At 41.9% G+C, this 25,245-nt stretch overlaps 1 protein-coding gene across 2 annotated transcripts in view; it reads left to right on the plus strand.

The window, feature by feature from the left end:
- Positions 1–511: 511 nt before the first annotated feature.
- LOC117305836 (nuclear pore complex protein Nup214-like) overlaps positions 512–25,245 on the plus strand; it is a 32,643-nt gene continuing 7,909 nt past the window's right edge. For both annotated transcript variants that reach the window (XM_033790710.1, XM_033790709.1), the window contains exons 1-32: positions 512–613; positions 2,348–2,404; positions 2,768–2,900; positions 3,245–3,316; positions 4,208–4,356; positions 4,657–4,855; positions 5,191–5,319; positions 5,863–5,960; positions 6,515–6,612; positions 6,868–7,064; positions 7,557–7,700; positions 8,867–9,026; positions 9,918–10,486; positions 10,777–11,393; positions 11,709–11,858; positions 12,192–12,460; positions 13,782–13,958; positions 14,449–14,528; positions 14,659–14,736; positions 15,075–15,356; positions 15,635–15,929; positions 16,053–16,149; positions 16,347–16,806; positions 17,066–17,371; positions 19,297–19,659; positions 20,119–20,679; positions 21,286–21,408; positions 21,667–21,759; positions 22,178–22,258; positions 22,685–22,759; positions 23,569–23,755; positions 24,222–24,340. In XM_033790710.1, the coding sequence (XP_033646601.1) occupies positions 2,366–2,404; positions 2,768–2,900; positions 3,245–3,316; positions 4,208–4,356; positions 4,657–4,855; positions 5,191–5,319; positions 5,863–5,960; positions 6,515–6,612; positions 6,868–7,064; positions 7,557–7,700; positions 8,867–9,026; positions 9,918–10,486; positions 10,777–11,393; positions 11,709–11,858; positions 12,192–12,460; positions 13,782–13,958; positions 14,449–14,528; positions 14,659–14,736; positions 15,075–15,356; positions 15,635–15,929; positions 16,053–16,149; positions 16,347–16,806; positions 17,066–17,371; positions 19,297–19,659; positions 20,119–20,679; positions 21,286–21,408; positions 21,667–21,759; positions 22,178–22,258; positions 22,685–22,759; positions 23,569–23,755; positions 24,222–24,340 (6,400 nt within the window). In that variant the 5' untranslated portion in view covers positions 512–613; positions 2,348–2,365. The remainder of the gene's footprint in view (positions 614–2,347; positions 2,405–2,767; positions 2,901–3,244; positions 3,317–4,207; positions 4,357–4,656; positions 4,856–5,190; positions 5,320–5,862; positions 5,961–6,514; positions 6,613–6,867; positions 7,065–7,556; positions 7,701–8,866; positions 9,027–9,917; positions 10,487–10,776; positions 11,394–11,708; positions 11,859–12,191; positions 12,461–13,781; positions 13,959–14,448; positions 14,529–14,658; positions 14,737–15,074; positions 15,357–15,634; positions 15,930–16,052; positions 16,150–16,346; positions 16,807–17,065; positions 17,372–19,296; positions 19,660–20,118; positions 20,680–21,285; positions 21,409–21,666; positions 21,760–22,177; positions 22,259–22,684; positions 22,760–23,568; positions 23,756–24,221; positions 24,341–25,245) is intronic.

The following is a 25,245-nucleotide window of genomic DNA, read 5'->3' on the forward strand; positions in this document are numbered from 1 at the left end:
AAAACAAAGTGTTATACTCCTTGATTCTTAGCGGTTTCAAAGTGCTTGATCTACATGATTATGAGCATAATATTAAACATTTTATAGAAACGCTGCAGTACAGATGCAATACTGTCCGCTCCGGACACTTTTGCATATGCAATCGTGTCCGGGGCTATGCAATTGCAATAATTGGTTTAATGTCCTTACTCTATGGTTTAATTTACTGCAAGGACAGTTTTGCACGGGGGCGGACACAACTGCACATGCAAATGTGTCCGGGCGGACACAATTGCATTATGCAGCAGCGTCAGGGTGGACACGATTACATATGCAAAACTGTCTGGCAGACATTATTGCAAATGCAATATTGTCCTCCGGATAGAATTGCATAGAGGACATTGCAAGCGACATTTCCGACCCCATCCCTCCACTTTTAGCGGCGCGCGCACGTACATCTGCAGAAAAAAAAATTCCACTGCCCTCTCGTGGCCACTTTTGTACATTCTATTCATGATGAGAAACATGGCGGTTTGATCCGAAACGAAATAAAACTTCAAAGTAAGATTTTCAAGGAAGAAGTGATTTTCTTCTGAATTTACACATACAAGTGTATTAGAATCAACCGAATAGGGTGAGTAGACTCCGAGTAGACTTTCAAAGAGAAAAGAAAATCAGCTAAAGAACATGAATATTTGTGTTTTTTATGTCGACATGCAGTGAGTTCAGTGACGGACGTCGGTTAGCTCACATTTTATTTATTGGGGGAAAAAATTATTGAAGATAAGAATTTGAATTGTCAATATTTTTGATATTTTTTTACTTTAGTGACAGTGTCTCACTAGAATACAAACTGGATAACTTTCCGTATGGCGCCACCACTTTTTCACTAATTTTTACAAAAAGGGATATATCAATCAGGTAAATTGATACTATATATATTATTTTATTTCGAATGAAAAAGTGGTGGCGCTATACGGAAACTTTTCCTACAAACTCAGTGACCAAAAACTGAGTTCATAGGTTAGTCTGTTATTGAGTGTAAACATTACTTTGTATTTGAACTCGATACCTTTTTGAACGATTCATGGATTGGTGGCGGATTATAAATATTTGTCTTTCTTTTTTTCGTTTCATTTCATTTCATTTATTAATTTCACAGGCAAAACATTCAAGCACAGACAATAAGAACAGTAAGAAAACAAAAACAAGAACATACAATACAATAACCTAAAAAAGCAGCACCCCTGAAGGATTTTAAAAAAGTAAACTAAATTACTATCGAGTTAATATCCTGATGCCACAATTTACGAAGAGACAAAAAGGGACATTACAGATGGACATTATTAACACATGGCATACAGTATAAAAATATATAGAACTATACAAGCAGTTAAAACTAAAAAAGCACTAAAGTAAAGGGCAATAAAAATACAAAATCGTTAAAAGAGAGATTCTAGTTAATTATGCAAAAGGCACTATAAATTTGAGAAATAAAAAACAGCAGCAAGGTATTTGAATGGGCAAGGCAACTAGAAAGTTAAACTGTTTTGGTCAAGGGGACCTCCTCGCCAGGGACTAATAAATGATTCCTGAGGGAATTTGTGAATGAGGATAAACTATGGATAATTGTATCTTTAATGCAGGCCGGTAGTTCGTCCCATAATCTAGGGAATCTGTGAAAAAGAGAATGATGGGCAGCATTGGAACGAGCCAAATTTAACAGATTCGATATGTCTACAATTAATGGGAATTAGAGTGTCCGTGTCAATGTCAAATTTGTTATCTTTTTGTTTTCTTAAAGGCAGTGGACACTATTGGTAATTACTAAAAATAATTATTCGCATAAAACCTGACTTGGTAATGAGTAATGGGGAGAGGTTGATAATATAAAACATTGTGAGAACCGGCTCCCTCTGAAGTGGCGTAGTAAGAAGTAATTTACCACAAATTTGATTTCGAGACCTCAAGAGTTTAGAATTTGAGGTCTCGAAATCAAGCATCTAAAAGCACACAACTTCGTGTAACAAGGGTGTTTTTTGTTTCATAGTTATCTCGCAAATCCGACGACCAATCGAGCTCAAATTTTCACAGGTTTGTTGTTTTATGCATATGTTGATATACACTAAGTGAGAAGACTGGTCTTTGACAATTACCAATTGTGTCCACTGTCTTGAAACAAATTATATGGTCCATTTGGATAAATTTCCGTATGGCGCCACCACCTTTTCATTCGATATGAAATAATATAGTATCTATGTTACCTCAATGAGATAACCCTTTTTGTAAAAATGAGTTAGAAAGTGGTGGCGCCATACGGAAAGCCATCCGTTCATTTTTTGTTTCTTATCTTCACTCTCACTCTCAGTTGACTTGATAGAGTTTGATGATGGCAGAAGCTGGGCCTCCGGAGAAAGATGCACCGGTAGGTTTACATTTAAATTAAATATTTAATAAATCTTCATTACGTTTGCATTAACAATTACAAGTAAATGTCTGAATTCACTGACACTACTTTTGTTTTAAAAACAAGAAGGCCTAAATAAAGTATAATTTGTTGGATCCTGTAAGTGTAATGGAGCGTACACCCTTCAAAATATTCCCACATGTAGATTTTATCATTTCATCGACAAAAGTGCCCTTTGTTTTAGTTGCGATAATGTAACCCTCCTCCGACCGACGGCGAAGCCGGAGGGTTACTACGACCCATGTAATGTTTGGTCGCAAAATGGGAATTTGGTCCAACACTTACAATTTTGACGATTGATATTTTTGTCTCTTTTCACAGTTTCTCAAATTTCACCAGCTGACACAACTCCAGATATACGATGACCAACCAACGACACTAGAACCTAAAGAACGCTTGAACTTACTGGCAGTTTCCAATGAATATGGCTACACCTTCGTTGGCTGTAACTCAGGTACGTTGGGTTAATATCAGTCTCCTGTCATAGAAAGATTGCCACATTAACCCTCCTACAGTGTGACCATTCAACATTATTCACTGTGATTTTGAATGACAGATAAACTATGCCAGACTGATGAATGCATAGTATACAGTCAACCCTCCTGCTGTCTGATCATTCAACATCATTCACTGTGATTTTGAATGACAGTTAAAGTTACATGCCAGCCTGCAGTATGATACCATGTGGCGAAGGCTTTAAACGGTACACAGTCAACCCTCCTACATACAGTTTGACCATTCAACATTATTCACTGTATGTGTATTTTTAAAATAATTATTATAATTTTTTTGTTTCAGCTATAAAAATTCTGAGGACGTCAGATATCAGGGATTGTACTTACTGCAATGACCCAAATGCAGCTTCAAGGGGTAAGTAATTGTACCACGTAGACATTTTAAGAGGAAGGCTGTTTAACTTTTCCCGTCCATCTCTCTTGTCGTTTATCACTTGGTATGTTAATATTAAAAAGTCAAATCCTCTTAAGGTGATCCCCTGGCTGCAGCTTTCCCAGGTTATATTGAAAAATTTGGTGAGATCCCCGGCTACAAGGCAGGTAACGGTTACATGTGTGTATGGCCAGGGATGAGAAATTTCAGACTTTGATCTGAAGTCAGACTTTTTAAGTCGGCCCGGTGAGGCAAATCAGCCATTATTTTTTCCACATATGAAGAAATCCTGCTCCTTGATCCACTTGCTGAGGACACTGTTTCTAAAAGCCCTGTGGAACCTAAACCCCAAAGGTTTACCAAAAGGTGGACATGCCATCATTTTAACATTCTTCCTTATAGTTGGATCCTAATTTCAGACTACTTGTTAGCAATGACACTCGCCCCTGTATGGCTTCTGACTGGCACCCCTGAACAAAGATATCGACAAAATGGGGAGAGCGCCAACATAGGGCTGGCTAGCTCAGTTTGGAGTTTGTTGGTTCAAGTCCCACTCCAGTAAAGTTTTCTTTGTTCAAACCCAAACTTAAGGAGCAATTTTACCCAGTCAGTTTCCCTTGTGGTTTGTGACTTGATTTTAATTTTATCGTGACCCGACTGTATGCTTTGTTTTGAAAAGGGCAAGCGTGCCAAGGCATTTTTCCTTGGTAGGTAAGGGGCACCCTATGAGGAAATTGTTAATTTCTTCTGTCAAGAGCATTTCAAGGGCACCAAGGCAATGACCGGGGGCATTGCCTTTGTTGTCTCAATGAAGTATCAGGCCTGGTTAACTGACATAATTTACATTGGTTCATTTATTTTCATTTATTATAGTGAGTGACTATAACTGCTCCAAGGTAGAGCTCAACGCCAATCCTGTACATCTAGCCTTGAATGCAGACAACCTCGTCTTATCAGCATGTACAATGACCGAAACCAACCTCATGGTGGCGCTGTTTGATGTACGAAGTCTCGTACGCGGGGTGAGTGTCCCATGGTGCTTTTATCGGGGATTTGTTTTTTATCTGTTTTTTAACTGGAAATCCGTTTTTTTTCAATCACCCCTCCCCCCCCCCCTAAATCACTCGCAATCTTTCATGCTTTTTTCTTGAACATGTGAGGATGATACAGACAATTAAAATTTACCTAATAAGTCTGCTGCCACCTAGTGCTCCTAAGTCTCTCATTTGGCTGTATCAGCCGAATACGCTAGTATGGACAGAACCCTAATAATCCTTGATCATAAGAATAATTTTTTCTTTTCTAACTTACCTCTTCAACAGGGCAGCAATGTGTCTCCATTCGCCAGTGTCCCTCTCTCAAAGGAACCCAGCATGCAGCTCGTCAACCTGGCATGGAATCCCGTCCACGCTTCTTGCTTCGCTACGTGTCTCTCCGATGGCAGCATGGCATTATGGGACAGCTCGGGAGACAATATCGCAAGAGCGTTTGAGCTGCCAGAAGGTGTAAACATCAAAGCCAGTAAGATACATTTCAAACGCTGCATTTCTTCTAAAGCTCTTATGTCCAGCTTGACTTGTTCAGCCATGATATTTTTCCTACTCAAGTCTGTTTTAGCACAAAAATTTGCTTAGCATGAAATGTCTATTTTGAGAAAAACAGGATATCAACCAAGTTTCCTATTGTTGCATATTTTTTTTGTGGGGGTTATGTTGGTCTTGACGTTTCGAACAGTATACTCTGCTCGTCTTCAGGAGAACATGGTTGTACCCGCAAGTTTCTTATTTATTTATAGTTTTTTCCTATTTATCCAGACCATGCAAAGCTTCAAACAATACTTACTTGAATTTGTTTAGTGTGTTGGAGCCCCAAGGGTAAGCAGATAGTCCTGGGTACCTCCAGTGGAGAGCTCGTTCAGTACAACCAAAAACTGGATATCAAGAAAACCATCCGATCTCCGGACTTTACGACTGAACAGGTCAAGGGTAAGATGTTTACTTATTTCGTCTCATTTATTCTGCTGGTGAAGCTGAGAACTCTCAGAAAAGCAAACTTAATCACTGTACTAGCCAAGAACCAAATGGAAAGCAGACAAGGAATAAAGTTTTAGTCTTTTAGATGTGGGAGGAAAACCCCAGACAATTACTCCAGGGGTGGATTTCACAAAGAGTTAGGACTAGTCTTATCTCGAGTTAGGACCAGTTACTCGTCCTAACTTAGGACTATCAATGCAATTTGTATATCTCCTAGGACTAGTCCTAAGTTAGGACTAGTCCTAACTTCTTGTGAAATCGAACCCTGGCACGTTAAACTGGATGTTTGTGGTTCAAACTCTGCTTCAAACCCAATTATTTGAAAATTTACCCAGTCAATTTCCCTTGTTTTTTATTACTTGATATTTGACACGACCAATCAGAATTGACTGATTATTCAAATTGTATTATATTTTTTGCATTTATACCATCGGTCGTTTTGGTTGGTAAGTTGTTTGCAGCAGCTAATTCTATTTTCTCAAATTGATGTTCCAGTTGTCGACATCTTATGGTTGTCGACGTACATGTTTGCTGTGGCTTATCTCGATGCCGAAGAGACCCTTCATCCAAACCTTGCCATCGTTAATGCTCCTGTAAGTATATCAATTATCACTGTTTCTAGTTGTGGCTCGTTCCATTAGTAGATGTAAGCCTAGTGAAATTTAATACCTGAATAGTCGCACCTCAAATATTCGCGACTTCTTTACACCATTTGCGACTAATATTTAAGCCTCAAGATGCATTACGGCGTATTGTTTGCCTCAGGCGCAATATAATAAAATTCACACTGAAATGGTTTGAAGGATTGTGTCACCGATGTCTGATTGCGTCAAATAAATTATGCTGTCGTGAGTAGTCGTGAGCGACACAATAGACCTATTCCATTAAGCTCCGCCCCATTGCGTATTGACCAATCACATTGCAACGAAGGTCCGACACTGAGGTCCGACATGCGTGCGCGTATCTTGGCGCGCGCGGCAGAGTTGTGCAGAAAGGCATTGGGGAGCCTCATGTGTTCTTGCTCACACGTGCGTCGTGGGCGGAGCCTACTGGATCGGTCTATTGGGTCACCAAGCGGGAAGTGGTGATTGTTTGTTGAGTAGACATTGCGGCAGGATTAACTGAGTACTATTTCATTCTTATGCAGAAAGAAGGACCGCCTACTTTTTTAAACTTTGAGGACGTCTGTTATGGAAGTGAACAGTTGAGATCAGCGCAATACCAGTTGCAGAATTTTGAAAAATGGTAAAACTATAACAAGTGCTTAATACCAGAATATGGTTACCAGCCAAATTACCATGACACCTGTACAATATGTTACTGGTATCCTGCTTATTTGTGCTAAGCAGAAACTTTTTAAGCAATATTTTCTGTTTTTAAGCAGCTCTATGAAATTGGGCCCAGGTTTGATAAAGGGCTATGTAAGAACCATGTATCATTATTATTATTAGAGCCCCTTTGGGTCAGCATAACGAGATTAATTTGTGATATTATTTTTAGGTCCTTCCTGGTAGCCGTGTCCAGTAATGCTATAGAAGCAGCTGTGCTGGGTCGATCGCCAGTGACTCCATCGACGTGGGAGGTCTGGACTGTCGACGATTCATCCCGTATCGAACTTCCGTTGACCGGTGACGATAAGGAAACCTACCCAATGGGCATCGCTTTGGATCTGTCCCTGGCAGCACCGTTTGAATTGAGTAAGGCAAAAACTGAGGCCGATTTCACAAAACGCTAGAATTAATCCTTTCTCGAGTTAGGACGGTACGAGTAACTCATCCTAAATTTAGGATGGGTTCAATGCGTCCTAATGTCTGTGGATACGGAACTTAACTCGTCCTAAGAGTTTGATGAAATCAACGGCTGGACACCTTTGGTAATTGTCAATTTGGATTCAATTGGTCATCAAAGTTGCAAGAGAATAATGAAAGAAAAAAACACCCTTGTTGCACAAATTTGTGTGCTTGCATATTCCTAATAAAAGGCTTTATATATGAGTGAGAATTTACCTCTTTCTCTAAAACTACATTACTTCAGAAAAAGCCGTTTCTCACAACGTTTTATATTTTAAACAGCTCTCCAATGCTGGTTACCAAGTCAGTTTTTATGCCAACAATTATTTGAGTTATTACCAATAGTGTTCAGTGCCTTTAAATTCAGCTTCTTACAGTGATTCCTGTTTGTATCATCAGATAATAAGAAGTATCACCCCCCTCCAATGTTAATGGTTTTGTCCACTGAGGGTGTGCTGTGTCCATACTATGTGTTAAATGCTGATGCGTCTGAGGCCATCACTGCCAGGGCTCAACCATTGCCTGTTGAAGGGGAGAAAATTGGTAAGTTTATCAATTGAAAAAACATAATGGCAATTCCAAGCAAACATGGACATGACACAAAAAAATCAAGTTTTTGACACAACTTTCTTTCCACTTAAAAGTTATAGCTAACATATGAAACCAATTTTTTTTTTTAAGTTGTTGACAAGGAATGAACCCAATTTTGCCAAATAAGAACTCAGCTTGGGCTCCATGTAGGCGTGGCTTAATTGACTGGAAAACTGTAATGCGACTGACCGTAATGTGACTGACCATGGTTTTGCCATGTATACCTAAAAGTTCAAGTTGCTGACAATTTATAAGTATCCCGTTGGATACTCATGTATAAGAGTTGTGTGTTACATATAGCAACACTTTCGCAAGCTTTTTGGTTAGAGGAAGTTTTTGAATTGTACAAGTGTGTTTTTTACCATGTTCTTTTTGTGTAATGCGACTGACCGCTTTTAACAACGTTATAACGTCCAGACTTTAAGAATACAGAGTATACAGTGCCTAATGCACATCATTGTATAAAGGGTGTTAACAAATTGTATTCTATAACCCTGATGCAAAATTAAAATTATTTTCAATGTTTAAAGTCTCTCTAATAAAACATTTACTTGGTGTTTGAACGGGAAAGTGCAGACTAATACCGCATCATGATTCAAAGGACAGAATGGGGAATAATTGTTTGTTGAGCCTTTGAGTATTAGGAAACCTGCTAGGGTCGAAACTTCAGGCAATTTGCTTTTTCTTTTTTACACACTGAGGTCAAAAAGCACCCACACTGAGGTCAAAAAGCGCCCACACTGGAGTCAAAAAGCGCCCACACTGAGGTCAAAAAGCGCCCACACTGAGGTCAAAAAGCACCCTTACTGGGGTCAAAAAGCGCCCACACTGAGGTCAAAAAGCACCCTTACTGGAGTCAAAAAGCGCCCACACTGAGGTCAAAAAGCGCCCACACTGAGGTTAAAAAGCGCCCACACTGAGGTAAAAAAGCACCCTTACTGGGTTCAAAAGAGGCAACATAGTGGACGACGGCTGTTTTTTGTGGTTAAAAACGTGCGCATGACCTCAGCATCAGTGATGCGTTTCGTTATGTGAGGGGTCTATTGTCATAAATATTTGGTTAATACCAAACAAAATCATTTTCAGTCTTTTTATTTTAATTACTTTCTCTATTACAGGCAGACCTTCCCTTACCCAACCACAAATCCCAAGGTCAGCGCCCCAAGCAGTGCCCACCCAGCCTCTTCAAGTACCCAGACTGACCCCTCAGGCACCCCCGCAAGCACCCCAGCAAGCACCCCAGCAAGCACCCCCTCAAACACCTCCTGAACAGGCAAGGTGAGTCAACCAAATCATCTTGAAAACACTATCTACAGCGTTTTGGTCCACTGGCCAAGTGTCAGTTAAAACACCAGGGCCCAATTTCATGGCTCTGCGTACTGGAAGCACAAAATCGGCGCTTACGGAAGCAGGGAATTCTGTGCTTACGGCAAGCATATTTCACGGGTTAGCTGCGAATTTTGGCTTCTGTGCGTGCGTACTCCACATTACTAGGCATTCTACGCTGACAAGGCTAGCGCCGAAGTTTGGCGCTCGCTCGCACGGGGAATTCGGCGGTAAGCAGAGCCATGAAATTTGGCCCAGAGGACCAGTCAGAATTCTCTCCAAGTGGTCCGGCTGGCTAGTTCAGTGTTGAATCAGGCATGCAATTTCGCGTTTTTTTTTGTTTGTTTTTTTTTCTTCTTTTTTTCCGGATTGTTTGTGTATAGCCTAATATATGCCTGGCATTAACAGTGTACAACTACAATCATGTAAAATAAGCGTAGTACATGCTAAAAATGCACCTAAGAGCATAATAAACCTCAACATTTTCTAGGGTACCATTGTGGGTATCATGTTCTGTGGCGTTTCGGCTGCCTCGCTCCGCACTTTTTTTTTTCAACGGGCAGTTGCATGCCTGGTTGAATGCATCCCTATTTCATTAAAGTTAATGGCCTGACGTTTCGACCCTGGCAGAGTCTTTCTCACTGGCTTTTTCTTTTTCTTCATTAGCCTTTGAGAAAGGACTGCTAGGGTTGAAACGTCAGGCCATCAACTTTTTTTTGCGTTTATACTTACTATCGGTCCTTTTGGCTGGTAAGTATTTTCGCAAAGAGCTAATTCTATTTTCTCAACATAATAAAACTCTATGATTTGATTGGATGTTAACTTTTCTTGTTCTCACACCAGGCCGTTATCAACAATCCCAGCATCAGCTCCAATCCACAAATCGTCAAGTACCGGGAGTTTCTCTCACGGTCCCAAGTCAACATCTTCAACGTCTTCCTTATTTAACATGAAGCCCAACCAAACTGACCGGAGCGCTAGCTTCTCCTTCTCCAGCCCCAAACAGCCGACCCCCACAACTGGCCCTTCAACCTTCAGCGCCGGGGGCCTTTTCGGCAAGCCCACAGTCAGCAGTAGCACCCCAGCAATATTCTCTTTCGGCAGTAAACCTGACGAAGCTAAAGCTGGTAGCGCTGTCGGCGGGAAGGCCTCTTTTCCGTTTGTAGCTCCGAAAGCTGTACCTGCTGGTTCGTCGCTTTCTCAAGGAGGTGCTCAAGGGTTATCGGAGCAAGGGAGGTTCGTCCAGCAGCCAGCTTCGACCTACCAGGGCTCCCCTCAAGCTGCTCAGTCACCAGGAGGCGCAGGTCCTGGAAGTCTCTTCGGAGACCTCAAATCTCAACACCCGGCGTCTTCGTCCGCCTTTTCCTTGTCGCAACAGAAGACGCCTGCAGGAGCGAACGCATTGAGTGGAGGTAAGCAACTCTCTTTGAATTAAGAATTAATTGTAAATAAATAAGAGATGTTTGCGGTATCTTTGTTAGTAGTGTTGGTTGTGAAAAGAACCGGTGGTTAACAACTCAACATTTCAGTCAGTATGCTCTGATCATCTTCAGGAGAATGCTGGATGCTGCTTAAGAAAATAACTCTGTAGTGTGGGTACATCCATTAAATCTCTTTTGTGGGAGTACGCTAACAATTATTTTGAGTATTTTACAATAGTGTCCAGTGCCTTTAATTATGAATTTCCCGTTTCTCATTTCAGGTGTACAACCAACAGACAGCGTAAAAGACAGCAATTCCGCACCTTCCTTGAAGACATCTGGGTTTGGGAACCCCACCCCTAGAACATCCCCAGGGAAAGCCCCCCTCGGGTCGGAACCCAAATCAGGACTATTTTCCTTTGCCCCATCAAGTCAAGTCGCCAGTCAAGCAAATCAATTCGGGAGTGCTCCCCCTAACCGCGTTGCCCCTCCATCCGGCTACCCCAACCAAGTCGCTCCATCTGGGGACGGGTTATCTCAAAGACAAAACAGACCTCCGGCTTACCCCGGCGTCGTCCCCCAAAATGAAGTCGCTTCTCGGTCTGGTGTTCCCCCTAATCAAGTGGCCCCTCAGCCTGGTGTTCTCCCTAATCAAGTGGCCCCTCAGCCTGGTGTGCCCCAAAATCAAGTCGCCCCGCTGCCCGCTTATTCAACACAGTCCCCTTCATCAGCCAAGCAACAACCCGGCCAGGCTGTTCCGGAGTACAAACCCACACCCACTGCACAAGCACCGCCGCCTGAGGCAGCTCCTGAAGAGAGCGGGGCCAGGCCCAGAGGGAAGGTAGCCTTTACTGGAAGTGCCGTGGACTTGGCCTATTTCTCCAACATTAAGGAAGAGGTTTGTTTGTTAAATTGTTTATTTTTATGTCAGGACATGATTTGTTTTTCTGTGGGTGGTCAGGTTGGCCTTGGGCTATCTTACCTCACCTTCCACCTCGAGGATCCTGGTTTGAATCCTATTGGGGGAGGGTGGGGGGGGGGGGGGGGGGGCGCAGTATGTGGTTTGAGTTTCCACCCTTACTGACTGTGTGGGTTTTTCCCTGGCTAAATGGCAGTAACGGCTGTACCGCCTCTGTAAACTTTCACAAGGTGCCAGCCATGTAAATTATTGGCTTTACAGACTTTGAATTGAATTATTTTTCTTTTTTTACAGAGGGAGCATTTTATGAAGGAGATGTTGGAGTTGGAAAACCACACCAAGAATGCAAATTTCAGAGTGGGTGAACGCTCCGAACTGACAGAAATGAAGAAAGCTATAGACGATCTGCTTAAGTTCAAATCGAAAGTCTTAGACATCACCAAGGTAAAAATATTCTATCAGGAAGACCATCTGTTGGGATCAAGAGTGCTTGCGACGCATAGAGTGAATGGGTTGTGTGTGTCTAAAATTAGGACTATGAAAGGCAAAAGAAGCCTTTTTTTATGAAGGTTCCTTTTTGTGGAACAGGGGAGATTGTGCAATGAACCCCAGTGACTCCTTTTACTTCTTTGTTCTTTGCTTTGTTTCTACATTGCTATTTTTGCTTTGTCTTCTCAGCTTTTGTTCATAGTAGTTTAGATCTCTGTTGCGGTTTGTTCTTTCATGCCTTTTTAAAACATAAAATAAAAAAAAAATTAAATTACTTTCTTTCCTCAGTCTGATAACGAAGAAATCCACGAGATAAAGGCCAAGTTCCTAAGTACCTTCGCCCAGCTGGAAGACGCTCGTATCCGCAAGCAGCGAAACAACGACCCTCGCTACTTGCAGCTTCTCAGATCGCGAGCCCTGGATCCGCAGACAGCTCATCAGCTCCGTGACATTCACAGTAATTATCACTACCTGAAGACCGGACTGGGGGATGTGAGTGGCTGTCTGGATGCGCAGTGGGAGGATTTCAATAAACGGAAGAGCCGCAGAGAAGGAAGGTAGGTGACTTAAGTAACCTCTAATGGGCAATTCTACCATTAAAGACAGTGGATACTATTGGTAATTGTCAAAGACTAGTCTTCTCACATGGTGTATTTCAACATATGCGAGATATTAATGAAAGAAAAAAACACCCTTGTCGCACCATGGTCACACAAAGTTGTGTGTTTTCAGATGCTTGATTTCGAGACCTCAAATTCTAAACTTGAGGTCTCGAAATCAAATTCGTGGAAAATTACGTCTTTCTCGAAAACTATGGCACTTCAGAGGGAGCCATTTCTCACAATGTTTTATACCATCAACCTCTCCCCATTACTCGTAACCAATAAAGGTTTTATGGTAATAATTATTTTGAGTAATTACCAATAGTGTCCACTGCCTTTAAGCGCGTTATCCTTTTGATGTACTTTTTGAGATTCCTTTGGTTGTCATTACCTTCAGGCATGATGTTCTGTCTTGAGTCTGCTTTCCGTTTTTTTTTATAGCCCTCAGAAAAATCAGTAAAATTGTGATTAACTAATCTGAAAAGTGTAATAAAGCCTCCACCATATGCACCTGTAGGTCAGCACTTGTATTCAATGAAATGTTCCTACATTTTAATTAATTAATAATAACAAATTCTTATATAGCGCATTTCACAATAACCGTATCAATGCTCTTTACATTAGTGCCCTGGTCATGGGGCCAATAACATCCCTGTAATGTTTCTCAGCTCCCGTGGGAGTATACAGCCCTCGACCTCTACCCTCGCAGGTACCCATTTATACCCCCGGGTGAAGAGAAACAATTATAGTAAAGTATCTTGCTCAAGGACACAAGTGTCACGACCGGGATTCGAACCCACACTCCGGTGAATCAGCACCAGAACTTGAATTTGATGCTCTTAACCACTCGGCCATGACACTCTACATGGCACTTTCCCAAGGCCTAAATATGGTGTTTGTATCTCACTGAAAAGGTTTGACTGTTATCCTCATGGTAGATTGACTAGACCTAGACCTACTTTTAAGCACTAAAGATGACATCGTGTATGATATACAAAGATACACAAAATTGCTTGTTCACATAAACTACTGAGTATTCATTATTGTTAAATCAGCTGTTGTTCTTTCTGCACGGTTCGATGTAGGGTTAATGAATATTCATTGAGTATAACAACTCAACATTCATTATTGCTAATTAAATATTCATGAGCTGTTGTACTTTCTGCACGGTTTATATGTAGGGTTAATGCATATTCATTCAATATAACTACTGAATATTCATTATTGCTAATTGAATATTCATGAGCTGTTGCTATTTGTGCACAATCCTATGTAGGAAACTCGGTACCCCGATGATGGATACCATCTATCAGACATTGAGTCATCATTATAATATCGTGATAACTCAGAGAGGGAAGTTAGAGAAGCTAAGACAGCAGCTGATACAGGCACGACGGTACGACATGAGCGAGGCACCATGGGAACGTGGCATACTACCATCTCCTCCAGAAAGGTAAGTGAATTCCATTTCATTTCTTCTGGTTGCGAAGGCAGGGACTCTCAGAACTTAATCCCTAGCCAAGAACCCAATGGAGAGAAGACTTGGAAGTTTTTGCTTTAGATGTTGGAGGAAACCCCAGAGAATAGTTTCAGGGAAAAAACCCACGCAGTTAGCTAGTGACTGAAAACGAGCCCCGGCGTGATTTGACTGGGTTCCTAGAGGGGGAAGGCAAGGAAATATATACTACTACATGTACACCAATCTGAAAGCCCAGAGACTCTCAGAAAAGCGATCTTATACATAGCCAAGAACCCAATGGAGAGAAGACAAGGAAGAAAGTTTCGGTTTTAGATGTGGGAGGAAAACCCCAGAGAGTTATTCCAGGGAAAAACCCACACAGTCCAGTAGGGACTGAAAACCTAAACCTCATAGTGCCCCCGCCCCCCCCCTGGTGGAACCGATATTTAAATTGATCTGTTGACATTTTATTTTGAACCTACAGGTCTGGTAACTTGTCTTCTCTGGCTGCTAAGCTGTCTAGTACAACCATCAGTTCTCCAACGAAGACTAGGTCCACCCCAGGTACGTACTTTACTCTTGAAGAGATTGGAAGACGTGAAGATATCACTTGAAGAACTAATTGACCCAATTCACCTGACGATGATGATGATCACAATAATCTTCTACGTTCTATTTTATTTATCGATCACAGTCTCATCTAAGAAACAAGCTCAGCTGAGGAAGGCTTTATCTAGAAGAGCAACTACTCCGAGAAGAACAGCATCAAAAAGTAAGACTTTTTACATTCTTCGGTGTGCCATGGCCGAGCAGAACACCGGACTCGAGCTCTGGTGTTTCCAATCAGCAGAGTGCGGGTTCGAGTCCTGGTCGTGTCACTTTCATGGATGTGATTTCTCCGTTTTTAACCGAAATTCCGTTTTTGAAAACCCCCAATACAGTTCCAATACAAAATATTTTCATCATAGAAGTGCCCCTTACCAGAGGAAGAAAGCTCCGCCCATTCAAGAGACAAAGTTCAAGGCCGGTTCTCAGTCCTTACAAAAGTTCATTCATATTATGCAATGTCATGGATGTCAATTATTCCCGCCTTTTTTTCTGTCGCTGTAGTGGACATTTCAGAAATGAGCTCCCTGAATCAAAGCTATTCCAGTCCTCCTGGAGCCTTCGCCAATCGTCGACTCCAGTTCCACGAGGAAGAATCTCCTGTTGCCCCTCCACCAGCTAGCAGACTGACAACCTCTTCCGTCGACAGCCCTGATGTTCGTACAGGTAGAGGCATTACCCAGGCTAGAGTGGGAGGCAGTTTAGAGCGTGTTGCTGCAGCACCGTCGAGTCAGATTGTGGATGAGAAACGGTCTGAGGCTGGCCGCCATGTTGAACGAAAACACGGTGAGACTCTTGGTGCATAACATTTCTGAAAATTTCAAGTGTCACTTCACTAAATGTGGTTCTTTACACCTCATTAAGAATGTAAAAAATAAATCAGGGTTGAGCTTTGTAAGATACTAGTGAAAAAAATTGCAGGTAACCCAAAATTTATTTGACCTGTCCGGCTAGCAAGTGAAAAACAGTTTAGAACACAAATTTTCGTCTGACGCAAACTTTTCTAATTTTAAATATTTGAAATTTGTAAATGAATTTTTTCCCCCCCATTCTCCCAAATCCAGCCATGCCCTATGTGTCTTCTCCGCTACCTATAGGGAAGCCCTCCTCAACCAACCCCGCCCTCCCTGAAACCTCATCCCCATCTAGCTTCATTCATTCGGGGCGTGGCACAGTGGTGTGGGGCACCAAGACCACACCCGTGAAATCCCCGCCCTCGACCAGGGTGTCCTCTTCGGGGGCGATCCCGAAGAAATCGATCGCAAAGACAGCGGAGTTGCCGCCAGTTGTGAATGTCAAGAATATCAACGCTATGAAGGAGAGTATGCCTCCTCCAGTCACCTTTGCACCCGTTTCAAGGTCTGTTGATTTCAGTTCAATTAACATTTATTTCCAAACTAAATTTTCTGCTAAACAGCTTCATGAAATTGATCCCCAGGTGATATGAACTTATTTTTCTGTTGTGTCCTTTTGTCCCCGTAGTACGATGGACGAGGGAACGGCCAAGGTAATCAACCAAGTCTTAGCGGAAATAAATCACACAAGTGGACACATGCAGCCTGAACCAAGCGATCAAAATGTGCGTAGTTCATCATTTCATTTTCTTTTCTTTTGAGTGGTTATTTTTATTTTGTATAATTTTTGTATATGTTTTATTATATTATTATTTTAGCCACATCCGCAAACCTGATAAGACTCAATGCTTTCTAAAAGAAGATGTCGATGTCTCTATTTTGAAATTAAACCTTCATTTATATTTGTTTCTTCCTCTTCCAGGAACAGCGAGTTAGCTTTTCCAATGATCCCTCTCCTGTCGCCCAGTCTGTCCAACCCTCCAAACCATTCTCAATGCTGGGTGCTTCCAGGACCCCAGCTCCTCAATCTACAGCTCCTAGCACCTCTACAATCCCACCTCATGTAGGTTTGTCATTCGGGGCTCAGGGCTCTTTGTTTGGGGCAAAGAGAGACAGTTCCTCAGCTGTAGTGTCTAATTCTACTCTCGCAGCCAAGGGAAGCCTTCCCTCGTTTCAAGGGTTAGCCTCTCCGAACGTCACAGCCCCTAAACCTGGTCTTGGGTCGGCGGAGTCGGCATCGCTTGGAGGTACAAGCTCATGGTTGGCCTCCTCGGCGTCGGTTCAACAGACTCCTGCTGGGGTGAAACCCAACCTGTTTGACTTCAACAAGGATCAGAAGGCTGCGGCAAGTACAAGTACTCCAGGTGGATTCTTTGTAGCTTGTAAGTTGCCTTTTTGTTATTCTGAGAAAAATCCATCATTGTCAAAAGTAAAGGCGTGCATTGTGAAAAGAAAATTGTGTTGGTTCACTGGGCTGGGTTTTACAAAGCACTAAAGCCTGGTTCATACTTCCTAAAAAAGGAATTACATGGAGATAACAGGTGTTAACTGTTAGATGAAAAGGATGTTACTATTTTAGCCTTGTTCTTTAATGGAGCTTTCCAATAACGACCTTAATGTTTGTTCACGTCATATTCGCAGCAACAACTAAAGACCCATCTCAAGAGTCAACAGAGACCGTGAATGCATCGGGAGGATCGTCAACAGCCACGACGGACACCACTCCTTTTAAATCTTCCCAAAAACCAAGTTTTGGCGTGAAGGCCATCATAACCGCTCCACCATCAACCTCTGTCGTTGAGCCAACCCCAACTGTAGCAGCGGTACCGGCATTTGGAAGCAGTTTTGGTCAAGGGACGGCTAAACCATTTTCTGCGACGGCGCCTAAGGCTCCTAGTAGCGGTTTGAAGCAACTTCTCCAACAGGGAGAGGATGAAGCTGGTACAGGTAGGCTCATTAAAGTATTGATGCTAACAGCTTCCAAAGTTTCAATGCAATTAATGCCATAATAATAATAACAATAATAATAATAACAATAATAATCATAATAATCATAATAATAATAATAATAATAATAATAATAATAATAATAATAATAATAATAACAATAATAATAATAATAATAAACTGCTCACAAAAAGTAAGGAAACTTTTTTCATTCCAGTATATTTGTTATTCTTTAATACTCTCTTTGTATATGGTATATATCAATGCAAAGCTGAACTGTTCCTCTTTAAAATGATACCACATTTGCAATGATTACATGTTGCTGAACTTGGCTACACGAATAACAATGAGCCAAAGTCACAAATCAAATGTGCCAAAATTACCGTTGTTATGTGAATGGTCAATAGGTAATGCTCAATAATCGAACCGATCAAGCTTTTCAGAACCATTAATGGTTTACAAAATGATTTGCACCAGTGAGCTCATCGGACATAAACCCTCATCTCATGAAAAACACCTTGTTTGATGGGTATTTGCAAGACGATTTTCTACAGCCGAATGCAGTCCCATACTTGCAGACTCTTGGACCAAATGCCATCTTTCAAGATGACAACCCTCGCCCCCATCGAGCCCGACTGGTGACTGAATACCTGAACAATTTTGGGGTGCACCGGATGGATTGGCCTGCTAACAGTCAAAACCTGAATCCCATGGAACATCTGTGGGACCAGCTTGGCCTTGCTGTCCACGCCAGAACCACCAACACATCAACTGTGGCTGACCTAACCGGGTTCCTTAATAAAGAATGGAACGCCATCCCTCATCATCAGCGCATCACAGGACTTATCTGCAGCATGAGAAGAAGGTGCCAGGCTGTCATCAACGCCTTCGGATCATCCACTTGTTACTGAACTTTTTGTATCAATAAAGTGTATTAAGATCAGTAAGTTGTCTTGCTCTATACCAAATTTCTTGTCTCAATAAAGTGGATTAAGATCAGTAAGTTGTCTTGCTTGTTTGAATTACAGTGTCAATTTGATTGTTCACACGTTAACACAAAATTGCTAATTTTGGCACATTTGATTTGTGACTTTGTCTCATTATGATTAACGTGGTCAAGTCCAGCAACATGTAATCATTGCAATTACGGTATCATTTTAAAGAGGAACAGTTCAGCTTTGCAATGATATATACCATATACAAAGAGAGTATTAAATAATAACAAATATACTGGATTGAAAAAAGTTTCCTTACTTTTTGTGAGCAGTTTAATAATAATAATAATAATAATAATAACCAGTTTTTATATAGCGCTTTTCACACCCGAAAGGTGTCTCAAAGCACTTCCAACACTATTACCTCTGGTCACTGGGCTATTTAATCCATTTCTTAAACCATCACAGCTCCCTCGGGAGTATACAGACAGTGCAACAAATATGCGCTACTCGGCTAAATCAATCACAAGAACCATCTCTGCCCTCACAGGTACCCATTTACCCCTGGGTGGAGAGAAGCAATTATAGTTAAGTATCCTTTTCAAGGACACAAGTGTCATGACCGGGACTCGAACCCACACTCTGCTGAACAGAAACACCAGAGCTTGAGTTCGGTACTCTTATCCGCTCGGCTACGACACCCTACATCAGGCTGGCTAAGCAGAACAAGTAGCTAAGTACAGCATTGTTATACTTATCAGAAGAAGATTACCAGCCAAAATACCGTGTCGTATGTAGTGATTGGTGTCCTGTATATTTTTGCTTAAAGCATAACATTTTGAAAGCAATATTTCCTGCTTAGGCAGCTCCATGAAACTGGGCCCTCCTTTTGAGTTTTTCAAATTTTGTTCAAGTTAAGTTATTTAATCGTGCTACCATCAACTTACTTTCCTTGTTACCTTAAAATTGAAATGAAACATTTAACCCTAGGGCTCGCTAAACCTTCAACATCTGGGTTGTTTGGCAAACCATCGGGAACACTCGTGGAAGGTTCGACTAGCACAGAAGGAGGACAAACCGCCAACATCCAGCCACAAGGAGTGGATGAAGCAGGTATTAGATCTCCCATCAATGCTTCTGATGTTACCGACCATCCCACTCCTGCAACCAGTTCAATGACCTTTAGTACTCCAGGATCTGCAGCACCAACCACAACATCAACCACTGGGTTGTTTGGCAAACCATCGGGAACACCTGTGGAGGGTTCGACTGGGACAGCAGGGGGAATGTTCGGATCCAAGCCAGCGGGTGCAAGTATATTTGGGGCAACAAGCTCTACTTCAACAAGCTCAGGTGAAACCACAAACTTGTGAATTCTGTTTTTCAAAACCTTTAGCCTTTGAGAAAGACTCTGCTACATGTAGAGTGGCAAGATGAAGACATTTTACAAAAGGCTTTTACAAAACTTGAAACAGGAAGCTCTTTAGTTCTTTGTTATAATGCACAGCCTAAAACATGGGTTCACTCTTTGTTACAAAGACACCAACTGAACAACAGATAAGTATTGAGTAACTCTTTGCAGATCTTGTATTTGACAAACTCAAGCACTTTTACATTGCATCATTGACATAGCGATTGTCAATTGATATATAAATAACATCGAGGTAACTGCTACATCAGTGGTTTTCAGAACTGTTGTCCAATAATTGGACATGACAAAATGTGTAGCAATGAATGTAGCTGTGCACAATGGTGAAAAAGCAAGCAGTTTTTAAAAATAAAATGTAAACCTTTTCTTTTTGTTGTAAAAAGCTCCAGCTGCAGGTTTTGGCAACCCATCATTTGGGTCGGCTCCAACATTTGAGAAGACGCCTTCAACTGGGCTATTCAGCGCCTCATCCTCGGGATTCAGCTTCGCACCGAGTGCCACCCCAGCCACGACAACAACCGCCGCATCAGAGACTGCTAAAACCAAACCACAATCATTGTTCGGCCTCCTCAAGGACGACACTCCAACTACCTTAGCGGCTACGAGCACCAGTTCCTTATTCGGGTCAACAACAAGCGGCAGCACTGCGGCGAAGAGTCTATTCGGCCAACCGACATCAACTTCGACATCTCTGTTCGGCCAGCCACCATCCAGCACCAGTGGGGTTTTCGGTCAACCGGCTTCACCAGCTAGTACGAGTGGGCTGTTCGGCAAGCCCACATCAACGACGGCAAGCTCCGGGGTTGGGCCGTTCGGATCGCCTGCCGCCACGACCGCCTCAATGGGGGGTACTTTTGGACAAGCTTCATCGGCCTCCCCGTTTCAGCAGACGGCAGCCAGTGGGCCATTTGGTACTAGCTCAACATTTGGGCAACAATCTCCAGGTAATAACCCTTCCCTCAAAATACACATTATTTACCTCTCATTCTTTACACACAAATGTAAAGGACATAATTTCTTGAAAAATGTATATAACTTCTTGATATTTGCAATGCAAAGTCACATCGCCTTAAGCTGATCCCTCTGCAGGGATGAGATTTTCAGTCTTTTGTCTTATTTCAGACCTGGTAATAAAAAATGCTGTACTTTTCTCCAAATTAAAGAAGACATGCTCTTTGATCTACTTCTCTAGCACTGAGGGTTACTGTTCCCAAAAGCTCCTTGGAATCTAGAACTCCAAAGGGTGATCAACAGGTTGAAATGCCATAGTTTCAATGTATCCTCTAAGATTTGAATCCCATTTTCAGACTTTTTTGTTGGACATGACTATCATCCCTTCCTCTGCTGCCACCGTCCGTGTTGTATCAGAAACCTGGGTGTGATCAGTGGCTACACAAATAGTTTTATGGTTTGTGACTAGCACCCCGGAACAACAACATTGACAGAATTGGGAGACCGCCAACAGAGCGCCGGCATGTTGCTCAGGAGGTCCTTGGTTCAAATCCCGCTCTAGTCAAATTTTCTGACATAAATTCTATTGTACTTTCTAGGAGGATTGTTTGGTCAAGCGTCGACTTCGGCTCCGGCTTTTGGTCAAAGCCCTTCTGTATTTGCCCAGTCCTCATCAACGACATCCACGAGCGTCTTTGGTGGTGCCGGTGGGGATGGTGGAGGTGAGAAAAAAAACCAATCAAACTTTTACTTCAAGAAAAGTGACTCAAACTTACAAAATGAGTTCTTACGCAACAGAGATTCTTGGGGGGGAAAAGTCTTTAGAAATAACTTGATGGAAAAGGTCTGTGAGTGCCAGCCCAAAACATTACTCTAAATTTGTTTATAGATATCAACAGCTGCAGTGCTTCATACCAAGCAAGTTTTTATGTTCATTTATTTTGTGAGTAATTACCAAAGCTATAATTTTTTTATTTTAGGAGGTTTCTTTAGCGGTCTTGGCGGTCGACCTAACCCAGAAGCAGCGAGGACCAATCCTTTCGGCACCCCATCAGCATTTGGAACCTCTGCAGGTAAGTGGATCTCATAGTTTACTTGAAATACCGGTCGGAAAACTAAGGATCAATTTGACATGCCCGTCCGGTGAAGAGAAGAGCTATGTCAGAAGTTATAAACCCTGGCTGCCCCTTCCCAGGTTGTACTGTAAACTTGGGTGTGATCCCTGGCCACACATCACTATATGGCTTCTAACTGGCTCCCGAACAAAGATGTTGGTGTATAGCGAAACAGCCAATATAGGGCTGGATAGCTCAGTTGGTGGAGTGTTGGTATGTAAATCCTGATGTCGTTGGTTCAACCAGTCATTTGTTTTTGGTTCAAGCCCAAACTATGACAACAAAAGATGAAGATCATTCCAACAATGATTATAGGTTTTTTTTGAGAAGATATGGGATTCTTTACTTGACCTTCTCTTTGAATATTCCTCTGCAGGTAATACTTCTATCTTCGGAGGTCAGGGCGCTACATCATTTAGTAGTGGATCAACGCCTGCTAGTACTAACACAGCTTCTGGTTTGTTTATATCATCGTTAACCCTTTCCACCAACCCTAGTGATGACTTTACTCAGCTGTGCACTATACCCTGCTATAGCCCCAATGGCTACTTTATTCAACTTTATGCTATACCCTGCTTGAGCTACCGCAGTAGCTAATTTAGTTGACCAAGATAGCACACAAAAACAAAAACTCTCAAGCCTGAGTACAAAGGCCATTTTGTTAAAAATTTGTATTTTTTCCCACAGTCTGGTTGACCCAGACCCAGCTGCCACAGAAAAGATTTTGATCAAGTAGTCATCAGGCCTGATACTTCACAGAGGTGATTGCCTCCATGCCCTCTGGTCATTGCCTTGGTGCCCTTACCTTGCCCTTTCAAAAACGAAGCATACAGGCTCGAGTCGTAGAGATGAAGTAATTGAACATTCTGTCTTTCTTTGCCAGTGTTTGGAGGAGGATTCAGCAATTCTGGTGGTGGGGTAGCTAAGGCTGGATTCGGGGTGACCCAACAGACATCCGGTAAGATCGCAGTCAGAAAAGGCAAACTATAAAAAAAAATTGGAACCGTTTGATTGTTTCAATCCTATATAATTGTAGATGTACACAACAAAACGAACATCTGAAAATTTCATTTCAAAAGGTGGTAGCGTTTTTGAGATATGGTCGAAAATCCTGAGCGAATATTTGTTCACGCCATAGAAATAGAACCGGGAGAACGCTGAGTGTCTTATTGTGCGTGCGGTTTCGTTGTGAGACCATTTTTATGGACGTGCATACGCCATTTTTGTAACGCATGTATGACAAAATGTTTTGCCACACAATTTTGCCAGACAATGAAATCATCATTGACCAATGAAAACACTAGAAATAGTCTAAGTGCGCTGACGTCTTGCCATTTTGACATACACGCATATCAAGCGATTATTATTTTGCCATACATGCGTTTTGCGCTGTATCGATACGCTGCGTCCAGACGACACAGAGGGTGGCTGAGCTCAGCGTTCTCCGGGTTCTATTTCTATGGTTCACTAGTTCCTACTAAGAATACACCATCTGTGAAGCTTTATGCTGTAACGCTTCTCAGATTCAAATTTTAGGCCGTAAAAGGTGATATACTTTTTACATTACCACATTGCGTCAAAGTAAAATGTTCTCAAAATGCTTTATACTATCAAACTCTGCTGTAGGCTTCTAGCTAAAGGTTTTTAAAGCCACTATTTTTAAGAGTGATTACCAAACGTATTCCTTCCCTTTAATTCAGTATTTATTTAAAACAGGTGTAATAAACTTCATCTAATCTTGGTGGTTTATTTCATCTTTCATTTCAGCTTCCTCGGGTTTTGGAGGTGCCCCGTCATTTGGTAGCCCTCCAGCGTTTGGGAGTACACCCTCGTTCGGAGGCTCAACATTTGGCAACCCAGCCGGGTTTTCGGCAAGTCCTTTCGGTCAGCCGTCCTCATTTGGGGCTAGCCCCAGCGCACCTACGAGTGCTGCACCCGCCAATGGTTTCACAGGGTAAGAATGAGACAGGGTTTTCGACTCCCAAAGATGCATCATTTGTGGAATTCAGATCAGAGGCCATAGCGTCTGTTTCCCTGGTCTTGGCCGTGGTGCCGCTTCAAAAGTTTCTCAAAGATTTTCCAATGCAAGTGCCCTTTGCAAAATGAAAGTGGCCTTGCCCTCTCAAAGATGAAATATGAAATTCTAGGCTTGAAGTATGATGCAGAGCTGCCAACAATCCCTGATAAATTTGTATGCTTTCAGATGCCTAATAAAAGGCTGCATGCCCTGAAGTCTTTTAATATTTGAATGAGAAATTACCTTCTTTATCAAAAATTACGTTTCTTCAGAGGGAGACGTTTCGAACAATGTTTTCTAATCAACAAAGTAAGTCTTTATGCTAAAAATTGTTTTGAGTAAATATTTTGAGTAGTGTCCAGTGCCTATAAAGGAATTTTAATGATGTTTTCCCCTCCCCCAGTTTTGCTTCTCAAGACACGCCCACATTTGGATCTCTATCAACGGCAACTACTCAGCAGACCCAACCTACCTTTGGAGGAGGGGGATTCGGAGGAGGGGGCGGAGCTGGATTTGGTGGGGGTAAGTGAACATTAAAAAGTAAAGTAAAGTCTGTCTCGAGCCAATATGGCTCCTCAGGCTGGTGTTTATATCCAGTTTCCTTGGCATTAAACGTCTGAAAATATTTCTATTCCCCCTGGACAGGATGCCAGTCCATCACAGGTTACTCCCCAGCTCTCACCGGTACCCATTTGTACTCCTGCATGGAGAGAAGCAATTCTTATAAAGTGCCTTGCTCTAGTGTCGCGACTGAGCAGTGGATATTAAGTGTCGTTCTTTATTTGGCACGCCGTATTGTGACAAAAATTTCTAGTATCTTGTTTGCTTTGATGTTGAGAGTCTGTTGATGTAGAGAGTTTAGTAATTGCAATGCGTAGGTGGCTCCAGCCTGAGTCTACAGTGCTTAACGCACATCAGTGAATTATTATTATTATTATTTTATTCGCCATAACAGTACAAAACAAAATACATTGACAACATTATACCCCAAGATGGGCAAGGGACAACAAAAGCAAATACATACTATGATCCGTAGATCTGTTGCCCCACATCTGGGGTACACAATAACATTAATATAGATTTAACATAATATAGTACACAAAGCAATAATAAAAGCAGAAAATTAAAAGCAGAATGTACATAGCCAAATAAAATTCTTTATCCCGATGCAAATTTAGCATCTATTAGTATCCTAGTTTCAATCTGTAGACCAACGGGAGGCCCAGGCTTTCTATCGGACTTCTTTATTTGTGATGACGTACAGTGTACATGTAGAGAGATGTCTCTTAAAGGTGTTGGGTGCTTTTTTTTACAACACAAAACACAAACGTCAACAGATTTACATTGAACTTACACGGTTTAAAGATAATGATGATATAAAGATTCCCCTTAAAATACTACCTGCTGAGGTGCAGTAGTTTTTGAGA

Source organism: Asterias rubens, unplaced genomic scaffold (genome assembly GCF_902459465.1).
Source record: "Asterias rubens unplaced genomic scaffold, eAstRub1.3, whole genome shotgun sequence".
Lineage (NCBI taxonomy): Eukaryota > Metazoa > Echinodermata > Asteroidea > Forcipulatida > Asteriidae > Asterias > Asterias rubens.